The sequence below is a fragment of the Schistocerca nitens genome, chromosome 2, assembly GCF_023898315.1.
Source record: "Schistocerca nitens isolate TAMUIC-IGC-003100 chromosome 2, iqSchNite1.1, whole genome shotgun sequence".
NCBI classification, from domain to species: Eukaryota; Metazoa; Arthropoda; class Insecta; order Orthoptera; family Acrididae; genus Schistocerca; species Schistocerca nitens.
In genome coordinates, this window is record NC_064615.1 from 780,697,534 (window position 1) to 780,713,724 (window position 16,191).

The following is a 16,191-nucleotide window of genomic DNA, read 5'->3' on the forward strand; positions in this document are numbered from 1 at the left end:
GAAATGGAATATCATTAGAAACAGAGCAGAACCTTGGAGTGTCCAAGGATGGAGAAGTAAAACTGTAGTGTGCATTTCAAATGGTTACATTAACTGAATTGGGAAAATCACAGAAGATCTAAATCTGGACAGGCTTGAATCCTCCTGGATGCAAGTTAAGTGTCACCTCACTTGTTTCAATATAAAAGTTAGGGATTTTTAAAAGCTGCTATTGCACCACCTAACTGCTTTCCGCAATTCATAATCTAATTTCTGTCTCTGCCTTTACATTTCACCACCATCTTTAGCAATATTTGGTCATCATTTCCCTTAACGAAGAGTTCTGAATGTTCTCCCCTTCCCCCCAATCTACAGGGTGAATCAAAAAGAGCCATACAATTCAAAAAAAATCATAACTATTATGTTATTTGAGATATATGTATGAACAATGTACTGTTGGAATGAGCAAACTCAAGTTTTACATGGTTCCCTCTAGGTAGCAGCAGTGTGAGCCCACTTCAAGTTCTAGTAAAAATGTTCAGGATAACAGAAAGCATTTTGTGTCCTATGTTTTGCACAGAGCAGGTCAGTAATAAATGTTCAGCATGACTTTAGTACTAGGTATGGTGTGGATTCTCCTACAGCACAGAGCATTAGACAATGGCATGAACAATTCCGAGTAACAGGTTGTTTGTGAAAAGGCAAATCACTGGGCCGTCGAGTGTCTGATACAGGCGTCGAACACATCCACCATAGTTTCACAAAGAGTCCACAGAAATCCGTTTGCCGTGCAGCTCGACAGCTGAACATGCCTCCGATACCTGTCTGGTGTGTGTTGTGTCGACGTTTACACGTGAAATCATACAAAACTCAGCTACTACAAGCTCTTCATGAAGGTGACAAACAACAGCATGCGAAGTTTAGTAATTCTGTTTTTGCCAAGAAGGAGGATGACAGTTTTCTTCCACACTTAGTGTCTAGTGATGAGGCAACATTCCATTTAAATGAAAAGGTGAACTGTTATAATGTGAGAATATGGGGTACAGAAAAGATGTATGGTCCATTTTTCTTTGTCGAGAACACTGTCACGGGAAGCACATACCTGGATATGATTGAGAACTTACTTTCCCCACAATTGGAGACTGATTCGAATGACTTCATTTACCAACAGGATGGAGCACTGCCACACTGGCCTCTGGAAATGCAGGAATTTTTAAATCAAAGCATTACTGAATGATGGATCAGTTGCACTGGACCAAATGATTCAGCCTTACATTACTGGCTTCCAAGGTCACGCACCTCATTCTATGTGATTATTTCTTGTGGGTGTTTATAAAAAGACTCTGTTTATGTGCCTCTATTACCAACAACAATGAATGAACTGAGACATCACAGAACAGCAGCTGCAGAAGCTGTAACTCAAGACATGCTCGCTGCAGTGTGGGGACAGTCTGAATTCCACACTGACATATGCCGTGCACCTCAAGGAGGGCATTTCGGACACCTATGAAAAGATATAACAAAAACTTTTCGAGTTTTCTGTTCATCAAAAACAAAATTTGTTGTGTATGTTTATTAGTTTCAGAAATATAGATGTGCCAAATCGGATGATTCTCTTTGATACACCCTATACTGTACTCGCATGATAAAAGAAACTAAAACAGTGAGAAAAATAGCAAGATTTTTTTTATTTCAGAACCTAATGATACACTACTGCTTCTGGGGATTTGTTTTTTTGTATTGGAGATTATCATACTTGATCATTTAACTATTGCACACTCCTAGAAGTAGTTCAGATGGTGCAAGAACACTGATTACATTTTTCACTATGAATCGACAGTACACTTATAGAATGTATTTAGTTCACAAACCATAATTTTAAACTTTTGTCATTGTAATTATTCACTACACTATATTTGTTATATAGCTAGTTGATTCTTACTTAAAGTCATTGTATGTGAAAGTAAACAAAATATCAAATGACTTGAGTGTTCAACTGTGGACATAATTTAACTAATTTTATCAATAATACTCTTATGCTTGTATGCAAAGTGTAAAATTACATTCAGTGTCAAGACAGTACCTACCACAAAAAGAGTAATTCACTGGATTCTAAAGGATAACTATGATTGTGTAAATCAATTCTATTGCTACAGCAAGGCAGCAATGGCACTGATTTCTAATAATTACTTTAAAAAAATGGCTCTGGGCACTATGGGACTTAACATCTAAGGTCATTAGCCCCTAGAACTAAGAACTACTTAAACCTAACCAACCTAAGGACATCACACACATCCATGCCCGAGGCAGGATTCGAACCTGCGACCGTAGCGGTCGCGCGGTTCCTAACTGACGCGCCTAGAACCAATAATTACTTAATGGAAGAATCAAATGAAAATATTATACTAAATTGGTACCAGCGTAACTACTAAGGGAATAATAACTCTGAACGTACTTTGCTTTGATGTATAAGCTGTGTAAGATATTCATTGTTGCCAAGAGCACATTTGGTATGGTTCGACTGATCTCATCTCCTAGACGTTTGAAGGCAGTAACTCGTTCTTCCACTTCTTCAATGCTCAATGGAATCAATTTTGACCGTGATATAGTCTGAAACAGGTGACATACAGCATTTATTTAGATTGTGTCCTTAAACAAAAAGTTTACATAAAAAGTAAGCAATTCTTTAACATGGGGTATTACCAAAAAATTTCTAACATTCAACTAAGTACCAGAGTACACACTTCTTTACGCCATAGTTCATAATGTACAATCCTGTCCAAAACCTTGCCATATGTAACAAGTCACTACTACTAGGTACCTAAGTATGATCACCTTTAACAAGTACAACATTAAGAAAATACCATGAAAACACAACTTTTAGATTGATTCTACTCAAAGTAAGATTTTATCAATTAACACAAAATTCTCACTTAAAACTTACTATCTACAATACAATAGGAAGGGATTTCGTAGAATTCTTTAGCTTGCATCAGTTGGATTCCACACATACAGCAACACTTTAAGATTTTATGGGAAGAATTTATTTAATAGTCCCACATACTTACTCTCCCTTTGTCATATACGTATCTACCACAGCTCCATTGTTGTTTACCCTTCAAACTAATATTCATTATGCTGTGTCGTACAGCGTGCATGATACATGAATTATACAAAGGTAACTTAGGCTGCATGTGGATTGCATAACAGGCCTGTAAAATAGCAAATAGGCATGCAGAGTCTAAAAATGGTCTGCACCTACAGTGACAGTTCACAGATATGTATACAATCCAATTGTAGCTTAGGTTCAAATGGCTCTGAGCACTATGGGACTTAAAATCTGAGGTCATCAATCCCCTAGAACTCAGAACTACTTAAACCTAACTAACCTAAGGACATCACACACATCCATGTCTGAGGCAGGATTCGAACCTGCGACCGTGGTGGTTGAGTGGTTCCAGACTGAAGGGCCTAGAACCGCTCGGCCACACCAGCTGGCCTGTAGCTTAGATGATTACTCACTTGTTTGTTAAAATGCAATAAGGACTTCCGTCACTAGTAGCAACTGAAATGGTTAATTATTGTAAAAGTATTATCTGACATGTAAAAATGCCCGAGAGTTTGTAAAACTTTCAATGTTGAAACCAAGTCTATTTCGTCCCAACAGGTGTTCATTCCTTCCAGGCATACAGCATGAATCATCATCATCATCATTTAACACACAAAAAATGAGAATGATCCAGCACTCAAACAGCTGTTTTATGTTAGCCACACACTGCACAGTATTTAATTTTCAGCACTCATACAGTACTAACAAACAAAATGAAAGGGCTCATTTTTCTTCAGTGACACAAAACTTGTGCCCCAAAACTGCAGAGGTGATGTGGTAGAAGGAGTCACCAGAAAGTGCAACTTCTATTGTTGTTGTGGTCTTCAGTCCAAAGACTGGTTCGATGCAGCTCTCCATGCTATTATATCCTGGCAAGTCTCATCATCTTTGAATAACTACTGCATCCTATATCTTTCTGAATCTGCTTACTGTATTTGTCTGTTGGTCTCCCTCTATGATATTTACACACACACGCTCCAATACTAAACCGGTCATCCCTTGATGCCCCAGAATGTGTCCTATCAATCAATCCCTTCTTCCATTCACGTTGTGCCACAAATTTCTTTTCACCCCATCTAACCTTCAGTATTCTTCTGTAGCACCACATTTCAGAAGCTTCCATGCTCTTTTTATGTAAACTGTTTATCATCCGTGTTTCACTTACATACATGGCTACACTCTAGACAAATCTAGATTCGTCGCTGCATTCTTTCTACTTCAGCCATCATCAGTTATTTCAAATACCAAAACTCATATACTGCTTTAACTGTCTCACTTCCTAATCTGATTCTTTACTATCAACTGATTTAATTTCACTACATTCTATTAACCTCATTCTGCTTTTGTTGATGTTCATCTTTTATTTGCCTTTAAAGACACTGTCCTTTCTGTTTAACTGCTCTTTGAAGAATTACATCATCGATAAACCTCAAAGTTTCTATTTATTCTTCCTGAACTTTAATTCCTACTCCAAATTTTTCTTCAGTTTCCTTAACTGCTTGTTCACTGTACATACTGAATAACATCAGGGATAGGCTGCAACCCTGTCTCACTCCCTTTTCAATCACTGCCTCTCTTTCATGCCCCTCGACTATTCTAACTGCAATCTGGTTTCTGTACAAGTTGTAAATAGCCTTTTGCTCCCTGTATTTTATCCCTGCTACTCTCAGAATTTCAAAGAGAGTATTCCAGTCAATATTGTCAAAAGCTTTCCCTAAGTCTGCAAATACTATAAACGTAGGTTTGCCTTTCCTTAATCTATTTCCTAAGGTAAGTCATAGGGTCAGTACTTCCTTTTGTGTTCCTACACTTATCCAGAATACAAACTGATCTTCCGAAGATCTGCTTCTGCCAGTTTTTGCATTCTTTTGTAAAGAATTCATGTTAATATTTTGCATCCATGACTTACTAAACTGATTTCCATAATCATCATATCTGTCCGCCATTGGTTTCTTTAGAATTGGAATTGCTATATTCTCCTCGAAATCTGAAGAGTATTTCACCTGGCTCATGCATCTTGCATACCAGATGGGAGAGTTCTATTGTGGCTGGCTCCCCCAAGGCTATCAGTAGTTCTGACAGACTATCGTCTACTCCTGGGGCCTTGTTTCGACGTATATCTTTCAGAGCTCTGTCAATTTCTTCTTGCAGTATTGTATCTACCATCTTATCTTCATCTATGTCCGCCCCCAGTAGCTGAGTGGTCAGCGCGACAGAATGTCAATTCTAAAGGCCCGGGTTTGATTCCCTAGCTGGGTCGGAGATTTTCTCTGCTCAGTGAATGGGTGTTGTGTTGTCCTAATCATCATCATTTCATCCCCATTGCCGCGCAAGTTGCCGAAATGGCGTCAAATCGAAAGACTTGCACCCGGTGAACAGTCTATCTGATGGGAGGCCCTAGTCACACGATATCTATCTATCTACATCTATGTCCACTTTACATTCCATAATATTTCTTTCAAGTTTGTCTCCCATGTATAAGTCCTCTATATATTCCTTCCACTTTTCCCTTCTTTGCTTAGGACTGTTTTACCATCTGAGCTCTTGATATTCATACTGCTGCTTCTCTTTTTCCCAAAGGCCTCTTTAATTTTCCTGTAGGCTTGTATCTATCTTTCCCCTAGTGAAATATGCTTCTAAATCCTTACATTTGTCCTCTAACCATCCCTGCTTTGCCATCTTGTTTGTTAAATGTCAGTATTCCCTTTCACCTACTTCCTTTGATGCGTTTTTAAATTTTCAATTCAATTCAGCATCTCTTGTGTTATCCAAGGATTTCTACTATTGCCTTTTTAGTTATGTGATCCTCTGCTGCCTGCACTATTTCATATTTTAAAGCTACCCATTCGTCTTCTACTGCATTCCATTCCCCTGTTCTAGTCAATCACTGCCTAATGCTCCCTGTGAAGCTCTCAACAACCTCTTGTTCTTTCAACTTATCTAGGTCCTGTCACCTGAATTTCCTGCCTTTTTCCCCAGTTTCTTCAGTTTTAATCTACAATTCATAACCGATAAATTGTGGTCAGAGTCCACACCTACCCCTGGAAATGTCTTAACAGTTTAAAATCTGGTTCCTAAATCTCTGTCTAACCATTACATAATCAATCTGAATCCTTCCAGTATCTTCAGGTCTCTTCCACATATGCACCCTCCTTTTACGATTCTTAAACCAAGTGTTAGCATAATTTAATTATAAATCATGCTCTGTGCAGTATTCTACCAGGCAGCTTCGTATTTCATTCCTTTCCCCCCAGTCCATATTAACCTAATATTTTTCCTTCTCTTTCTTTTCCTACTATCGAATTCCAGTCCCCCATCACAATCGTTCCTCCTGCCACCGAACTTCACCAATTCCCATTGCGACAGGAAATTCTGGATAAAAAAAAAAAATCGGGAGCGGGCCTCGGATACCCCACTCGTATAATGTGCCAAGGATATGATGTCGCCAGGTGGTGTCATACACTTTTCGTAAATCAAAAAAGACGCTAACAAGGTGTTGGCGCCTGGAAAAGGCTGTTCGGATGGCAGACTCGAGGAACATAAGATTATCAGTGGTAGAGCGACCCAGGCGGAAGCCGCCCTGGCATGGAGCCAGTAGGCCCTGTGACTCCAGGACCCAACCCAACCGCCGACACACCATATGTTCCAGCAGCTTAGAAACAATGTTCGTTACGCTGATGGGCCGATGTTTATCCACATCAAGCAGGTTTTTGCTGGGTTTGAGGACTGGTATTATGGTGCTCTCCTGCCAGTGCGATGGAAAGATGCCATCGCACCAGATCTGGTTGAAGATCACGAGGAGATGTTGCTTGTAGTCACACGAGAGATGTTTAATCATCTGACTGTGGATTCAATCAGGCCCAGGAGCTGTGTCGGGGCAATGTGCAAGGGCACTGAGGAGCTTCCGCTCTGTAAATGGGGCGTTACAGGGTTCACTATGGCGTGTAATGAATGAGAGGACTCTCTCTTTCATCCGCCGTTTGAGTGTGCAAAAGGCTGGGGGGTAATTCACCGATGCAGAGGCGTGAGCATAGTGCTCAGTAAAGTACTCGGCAATCGGGTTTGCGTCGGAACATAACACGCCATTTATGTTAACAGCAGGAACACCTGTTGGGGTGTGGTACCCAAAAGCTTGTTTCATCTTTGCCCAGACTTGGGAAGGTGACGTACTGCACCCAATGGTCGACACGTACCTCTCCCAACACTGCTGTTTCAGCCTTTTGATAAGATGATGAATGCGGGCACGGAGCCATTTAAAAGCTATAAGGTGCTCCAGGGAGGATGCCGCTTATGCCTCAGCGACTTCTGGCAACCATCAAGGGACTGTCTTTCGCAGGGGGCACCCTAAAGAACGAGAGATCGCGTTTTCCACTGCAGAAACGATCGTTGTATTTACCTGCTCAACCACCACATCGATGTTACTTTGTGAGGGAGATTCAACAGTGACAGCTGAGGTGAAAGTTTCCCAGTCTGCCTTGTTTAAAGCCCATCTGGGCAGGCGTCTGTGGGCCTGACGCCAGGGCAGTGACAGGAAGATGCGGAAGTAGTCACTACCACACAGGTCGTAACATGCTCTTCAGATAGATGGGAGAAGGCCAGGACTGCAAACCGAGAGATCAATGGCTGAATATGTGCCATGTGCCACACTGAAAAGTGTGGTGGCCCCAGTAGTTTCGACATCTCTGCTTCGGCCACCCCACAAGAGTGCGTTAAAATCTCCCAAAAGTAGGAAAGGTTTAGGGAGTTGATCAATCAGTGCAGCCAGTGCATTCGGGGGTACTGCACCATCTGGGGGAAGATATACGTTACAGACAGTGATTTCCTGTGTCGGCCTTATCCTGACAGCCACAGCTTCAAGAGGTGTTTGAAGGGGCACTGGTTCACTGCATACTGAGTTCAGGACATAGACACAAACTCCACCTGACACTCGATTATAGTTGCTACAGTTCCTGTAATATCTCCTGTAGCCATGGAGGGCAGGGGTCCGCATTGCCAGGAACCAGGTTTCCTGGAGGACAATGCAGAAAGCAGGTGTAAAGCTTAACAGCTGCTGTAGCTCTGCCAGGTGGTGGAAAAAACCACCGCAATTTCACTGGAGGATGATGTTATCATAAGGCTGGGAAGGCGTGAAGTGCGCAAGGAGGCAGGTTATGCCTCAGGATCACCTGCTGCCTCTAACTGAGTATTTGTAACCACTTCTATGGTGGATGAGGCATCAGTGAGATCCAGGTCCACAAGAGATGCTAAGATCTCCACTGCATCCTCAGATGCAGAATTGACAGGGAGTGGTGGTGTTGAGGCCACCAGAGGGTCGTGTTTCTTAGCAGACTTCTTAGTTTGCTTGCTCTCTCGCTTCTCTTTAGGGGCTTGCTGGGAAGATTTCTCCAAAGCAGCATCAGGCATGGAGGAAGACCGTGACGCTCTTCGTCTGGCAGTTTTTGGCTCCCTGAGCCACTGGCGAGTGTTCGCCATGGCATTAGTGGAGACCTTGGAAGAGAGGGCCCTAAGGGATCCCTTCCGCATGAGAGGAGCCGGAGGAGGCTGTTGCTTCTCTGTTAGAGGGGAGGGGACTGATGTCCCCTGTGTTTGGGAGGGCCTTGCTCCCGAAGTACGTGCTTTGGGAGCAACAGAGGAAGAATTGCCCCCTACCACCAAGGGGGTGGATGTATTCTGGTGGCCCGGAGTGCCCAGTGTTCGTGGCACTTGGGACGGCGATGGTGATGGAGCTGCAGCGTATGTCGACGTCAACTGAATGGGGTGCAATCTTTCGAATTTATGTTTAGTCTCTGTAAGTCAACTGGTCCAGGGTCTTGCACTACATCATTTTCTGCTCCTTTTGGAGTACTGGACAGTCTGGCAAGCAGGGGAGTGGTGCTCACCAGTTGATGTAAGTGGGAGGTGATGCACATGGAGTAACTGGGTGCAGTGGACGTCCGCAGTCTTGACATGTGGCGCTGGAAGTGCAGTGGGAAGACATGTGCCCAAACTTCCAGCACTTAAAGCACCGCATAGGGGGAGGGACGTATGGTTTAACATCACAACGGTAAACCATCAGCTTGACCTTTTCAGGCAATGAATCACCCTCAAAGGCCAAGACGAAGGCACCAGTAGCAGCCCCGTTGTCTTAGGGTCCCCTGCAAACGTGCTGGATGAAATGAATACCCGCCGTTCTGAATTGGCACTGAGCTCGTCGTCAGACTGCAAGAGTAGGTCACAATGGAAAGTAATCTCCTGGACCATATTGAGGCTTTTATGGGGAGTGACAGAAACAGGAATATCACCCAGCTTGTCGCAGACAAGTATTGCTTGGGATTCGGCTGGGGATGCCGTCTGAATCAAGACTGTGCCGTTTCCCACCTTTGACAGCACTGTCACTTCTCCGAACTTATCCTCAAGGTGTTCAATGAAAAATTACAGCTTCGTCGGTAGGAAAGAGTTCCCATCAGTTCTGTTACACACTAACAACCAAGGCGAATATTTCTCCCTCTGTTGTGTAGCTCTATGTTCCTCTCATGATGTAACAAGGGAGGGAAACGATTTAGGCTCATACCTGTCAGCACTGTATTCTGTCTTGCCCTTCTTAGAGACTGCAGGTGCCATACGGTCACCAGCAAGATATGACTTAGTCCGCTTCATTGCGGATCATCCACCCTGATGCCACCCACTCCGATCAGGGGCTCTCCCCACAGGTGCCACCTAGCTACAGCAAAGGCCAACTGGCATTATGGCCACTGCTGGGAGTCCTGATGCCCCAGGAAGACAGGCATCTACTCCTTGGCATATGTGGGGAGTTAACAGCTCAGGCAACAGTGGTGCGATCCCTGTGTTGTCACGGGGCTACCACCAAATGGGTACATGATAGCCCCACCACAACGGACTGGCTACCATGCTGGATATTGGGTGCAGAGAAATCTAATACTGTCATGGGGGCGAAAGAGGACAGGAGACAACAGAAGAAGATCACATACCCCAGAAAGTGTCCTTACTCAAATAGTTGAATTGCAGGTGGAGATGCAAAGCCATGACAAGAGATTCAGGAGATCGAATCTTAAGGCACTCGTGCATCACGTAAGGCGTCCTTCCCAATATGGCCCACACTTCTGTAGAATTTTGAAAGTGGCAGGTCAAACCATAGAATGGGACCTGAACTCATAGGGCTGAAAACTGTGAGACTCCTTTTAGTTGCCTCTTACGACAGGCAGGAATACCTCGGGTCTATTCTAATCCCTGGACCCACAGGGGGGAAAGGTGTAGGGATGGGGCTGATAAAGTATTGCAGCTCATAATGTGCAAATACCCAGACTTTATTCATCCAGTATTTGAGAATAAGAGCACTTAGTGACTTGCAACAAACTTTACATTACTTTCATACCTCTGCAAGACTTTGCACAACATAAAAACACAAGACGACACTCCAGAAAAATTATATTTAACGATGTCACTGGACAGTAATTCATAATTGATACAATGTATGGCATAGCACATTGCAAGACAGATACAGCACAGTTCTAGCTAGGGTAGTAAACTGCACAATGAGGAGGAGCAGAGTTGGGTGGCAATCGCACATGTAGATGGCATGTTGTAGGTGGTGCTGGGAGGCACCTGTGCAGCTGTCACTCAGTCACAATGTCTCTCCCTGGCGGCAACACTTCGCAATAGTAGATGTGGAGTGACTTTCACATCATATGTGCCAGTCGTGTGATGATGAACCCAAAGTCTATGAGGTAGCCAAGAGGGTTACCACAGCTACATTTTTGTTGTCCACGTAGTAAAACTTCTGTGTCAGGCATGATCTTCTAATTTGTTACTTCTTTACTACTAACTCTATTCGCAACACATTTCGCAGAAAGTATCCACATATACCACTGGATGTACATGCAAAATTATATCACCTTCAGCACAAAATTCAGGGAACATGAAGTCTTAAACATTGAGCTACGTCGAAATGAAACTGCAGGGCGAAATTTGCTAGAAATACAGTGAAATAAGTGTACAAATGTGTGTGGAATAAATGTGGAGCGTGCGTCAAATGTGCGTTTGTGGGCAAAGCCTAAACCCCTGAACTGATTTCAAACAAACTTGGTACACATATTACTTATTATCTGGAAAAAAATAATGTGGGGATAAGAACCAGCAACCTCCTATAGGGTTACGAGTAACATGGAGAGAGAAGGGAGAAGGAAGAGATGAACAGAGACAGAGAGAGGGTGTAGTAGCAGATGGAGGAAGAGGGAAGGGGGGGGGGAGATAGAGAGGGGGGGTGGCAAGAGGAAATGGACATGGGGGAGGAGGAGTTGAACAGAGAGAGGGGAGAGAAGGAGATGGACAGAGGGGAGAGGGGAGAGAAGAAGATGGACAGAGGGGAGAGAAGAAGATGGACAGAGGGGAGAGGGGAGAGAAGAAGATGGACAGAGGGGTGAGAAGAAGATGGACAGATAGGGGGATGAGGAGATGCACTAATAGAACTGGAATAAATACACACCGAGGACAACACCAGATACTCAGCTAGTTGTAAACGAAAAAAATTCTCAATTCTCCAGAAAACTTTTGGCATAACCTTCCGATTCCCTCTACACTTGAGTGATTAATAATACTTGAGAATACACAACACAATGGGTTCGTTATTAGACTCTTTCATACAATTACTGATTTACCATTCTTTATGATTAAAACACTAAATTTCCTGTGGTTAAAACTAAATGGACTTTCCACTTGCTTTGGTAACAGACTGAGCAAAATGTGTGGCTGTGTTATATTACTTTAGTTCAGACTGTGAGATCAAACATTGTTTCTTGTGACTCAATACACTACTGATGCATATTCAACTCTTTTTCTTCTTAATAAAGAAGTTTAAGTGGGTCTGAATTAATGAGCTCATGGTTATAATAGGTATACAAACTAAAACAAACGAAATAGCTGTTAGTGCAAATGCTCTATAATAAATTTAATGAAAGAAAGAAAACCTGTCTTCTCCTAATACACATTTAGGTTCATATCAACTGGAAAATGTGGCAATAACCAAACAAAACCACTGAGAAATTATAAAAATGTGGGTCAGAAGAGGACTACGCATACATTCAGGCACACTTCTTAACAGAAATCAGAGCTAAAGTTCAACTTAAAAAACCCAACCTCAAAATTAAAGAATTGACACAAAATTTGTCAAACTTCAGTTAAAGAAGATGGAAAATTGAGGAGCAATGATAGGAATGGTGAAAGAACTAGAACAACCATGAAGAAGAGGGAAACATAAATGGAATAAAATATGTAACAAAGCAATAAGGCATAGACTAACAGCTTGGAAGATAATTGAAAGAGACTGGAACACATTTGCAGATACCATAAAAAAAGACATAAAAATTATTCAAACAAAGAAACTGAAATATGGCAGAAAAACAATTAGAAGAAATAGATACAAATTTCAGAGAGAACGACACTAGGATCTCCTACAAAGTTTTCAAAGAAGAAATAACAGGGTACAAGTTGGCGAGCCTTTACTTAAAACATTCAACAGACAAACTGTTTACCAACAACAAAGACAACTGTGATTTATTAGCAAAATATAAGGGGCACTGAAATGAAACCTTGTTCCTAGTGTAAAATAATGGTAAAGATTTTACCAATTCAAAAATGTAGTTATGTATCTAAAAACAAAGATGATGTGACTTACGAAACGAAAGCGCTGGCAGGTTGATAGACACACAAACACAAACATACACACGAAATTCAAGCTTTCACAACCAACGGTTGCTTCATCAGGAAAGAGGGAAGGAGAGGGAAAGACGAAAGGATGTGAGTTTTAAGGGAGAGGGTAAGGAGTCATTCCAATCCCGGGAGCGGAAAGACTTACCTCAGGGGGGAAAAAGGACAGGTATACACCCACACACACACCCATATCCAACCACACATACACAGACACAAGCAGACATTTGTAAAGGCAAAGAGTTTGGGCAGAGATGTCAGTCGAGGTGGAAGTACAGAGGCAAAGATGTTGTTGAAAGACAGGTGAGGTATGAGCGGCGGCAACTTGAAATTAGCGGAGGTTGAGGCCTGGCGGATAACGAGAAGAGCGGATATACTGAAGGGCAAGTTCCCATCTCCGGAGTTCTGACAGGTTGGTGTTAGTGGGAAGTATCCAGATAACCCGGACGGTGTAACACTGTGCCAAGATGTGCTGGCCGTGCACCAAGGCATGTTTAGCCATAGGGTGATCCTCATTACCAACAAACACTGTCTGCCTGTGTCCATTCATGCGAATGGACAGTTTGTTGCTGGTCATTTCCACATAGAAAGCTTCACAGTGTAGGTAGGTCAGTTGGTAAATCACGTGGGTGCTTTCACAGGTGGCTCTGCCTTTGATCGTGTACACCTTCCAGGTTACAGGACTGGAGTAGGTGGTGGTGGGAGGGTGCATGAGACAGGTTTTACACCGGGGGCAGTTACAAGGATAGGAGCCAGAGGGTAGGGAAGGTGGTTTGGGGATTTCATAGGGATGAACTAACAGGTTACGAAGGTTAGGTGGACGGCGGAAAGACACTCTTGGTGGAGTGGGGAGGATTTCATGAAGGATGGATCTCATTTCAGGGCAGGATTTGAGCAAGTCGTATCCCTGCTGGAGAGCCACATTCAGAGTCTGATCCAGTCCCGGAAAGTATCCTGTCACAAGTGGGGCACTTTTGGGGTTCTTCTGTGGGAGGTTCTGGGTTTGAGGGGATGAGGAAGTGGCTCTGGTTATTTGCTTCTGTACCAGGTCGGGAGGGTAGTTGCGAGATGCGAAAGCTGTTGTCAGGTTGTTGGTGTAATGGTTCAGGGATTCCGGACTGGAGAAGATTCGCATGCCACGAAGACCTAGGCTGTAGGGAAGGGACTGTTTGATGTGGAATGGGTGGCAGCTGTCATTTGTTGGTGGGTTTGATGTGGGCGGACATGTGAAGCTGGCCATTGGACAGATAGAGGTCAACGTCAAGGAAAGTGGCATGGGATTTGGAGTAGGACCAGGTGAATCTGATGGAACCAAAGGAGTTGAGGTTGGAGAGGAAATTCTGGAGTTCTTCTTCACTATGAGTCCAGATCATGAATGTCATCAATAAATCTGTACCAAACTTTGGGTTGGCAGGCCTGGGTAACCAAGGAGGTAAAATAGTCCCCCATTTGGATCTCCGGGCGGGGACTACTCAAGAGGATGTCGTTATCAGGAGAAAGAAAACTGGCGTTCTACGGATCGGAGCGTGGAATGTCAGATCCCTTAATTGGGCAGGTAGGTTAGAAAATTTAAAAAGGGAAATGGATAGGTTAAAGTTAGATATAGTGGGAATTAGTGAAGTTCGGTGGCAGGAGGAACAAGACTTATGGTCAGGTGAATACATAGTTATAAATTCAAAGTCAAATAGGGGTAATGCAGGAGTAGGTTTAATAATGAATAAAAAATAGAAATGCGGGTAAGCTACTACAAACAGCATAGTGAACGCATTATTGTGGCCAAGATAGATACGAAGCCCACGCCTACTAAAGTAGTACAAGTTTATATGCCAACTAGCTCTGCAGATGATGATGAAATTGATGAAATGTATGATGAAATAAAAGAAATTATTCAGATAGTGAAGGGAGACAAAAATTTAATAGTCGTGGGTGACTGGAATTCGGTAGTAGGAAAAGGGAGAGAAGGAAACGTAGTAGGTGAATATGGATTGGGGGTAAGAAACGAAAGAGGAAGCCGCCTGGTAGAACTTTGCACAGAGCACAACTTAATCATAGCTAACACTTGGTTCAAGAGTCATAAAAGAAGGTTGTGTACATGGAAGAATCCTGGAGATACTAGAAGGTATCATATAGATTATATAATGGTAAGACAGAGATTTAGGAACCAGGTTTTAAACTGTAAGACATTTCCAGGGGCAGATATGGACTCTGACCACAATCTATTGGTTATGAACTGTAGATTAAAACTGAAGAAACTGCAAAAAGGTGGGAATTTAAGGAGATGGGACCTGGATAAACTGACAAACAGGGGTTGTACAGAGTTTCAGGGAGAGCATAAGAGGACAAATGGCAGGAATGAGGGAAAGAAATACACTACAAGAAGAATGGGTAGCTTTGAGGGATGAAATAGTGAAGGCAGCAGAGGATCAAGTAGGTAAAAAGACGAGGGCTAGTAGAAATCCTTGGGTAACAGAAGAAATATTGAATTTAATTGATGAAAGGAGAAAATATAAAAATTCAGTAAATGAAGCAGGCAGAAAGGAATACAAACGTCTCAAAAATGAGATCGACAGGAAGTGCAAAATGGCTAAGCAGGGATGGCTAGAGGACAAATGTAAGGATGTAGAGGCTTATCTCATGAGTGGTAAGACAGATACTGCCTACAGGAAAATTAATGAGACCTTTGGAGAAAAGAGAACCACTTGTATGAATATCAAGAGCTCAGATGGAAACCCAGTTCTAAGCAAAGAAGGGAAAGCAGAAAGGTGGAAGGAGCATATAGAGGGTCTATACAAGGGCGACATACTTCAGGGCAATATAATGAAATGGAAGAGGATGTAGATGAAGATGAAATGGGAAATACGATACTGCGTGAAGAGTTTGACAGAGCACTGAAAGACCCGAGTCGAAACAAGGCCCCAGGAGTAGAAAACATTCCATTAGAACTACTGACAGCCTTGGGAGAGCCAGTCCTGAAAAAACTCTACCATCTGGTGAGCAAGATATATGAGACAGGCGAAATACCCTCAGACTTCAAGAAGAATATAATAATTCCAATCCCAAAGAAAGCAGGTGCTGACACATGTGAAAATTACCGAACTATCAGTTTAATAAGTCACGGCTGCAAAATACTAACGCGAATCCTTTACAGACGAATGGAAAAACTAGTAGAAGCCGACCTTGGGGAAGATCAGTTTGGATACCGTAGAAATATTGGAACACGTGAGGCAATACTGACCCTACGACTTATCTTAGAAGCTAAATTAAGGAAAGGCAAACCTACGGTTCTAGCATTTGTAGACTTAGAGAAAGCTTTTGACAATGTTGACTTGAATACTCTCTTTCACATTCTAAAGGTGGCAGGGGTAAAATACAGGGAGCGAAAAGCTATTTACAATTTGCAT

The 16,191-nt window shown here is 42.7% G+C and overlaps 1 protein-coding gene across 5 annotated transcripts in view; it reads right to left on the bottom strand.

The window, feature by feature from the left end:
- LOC126237028 (nuclear pore complex protein Nup93-like) overlaps positions 1–16,191 on the bottom strand; it is a 227,053-nt gene that overhangs the window by 9,437 nt on the left and 201,425 nt on the right. For all 5 annotated transcript variants that reach the window (XM_049946779.1, XM_049946778.1, XM_049946777.1 and 2 more), the window contains one exon: positions 2,435–2,589. In XM_049946779.1, coding sequence (XP_049802736.1) covers positions 2,435–2,589 — 155 coding nt within the window. The remainder of the gene's footprint in view (positions 1–2,434; positions 2,590–16,191) is intronic.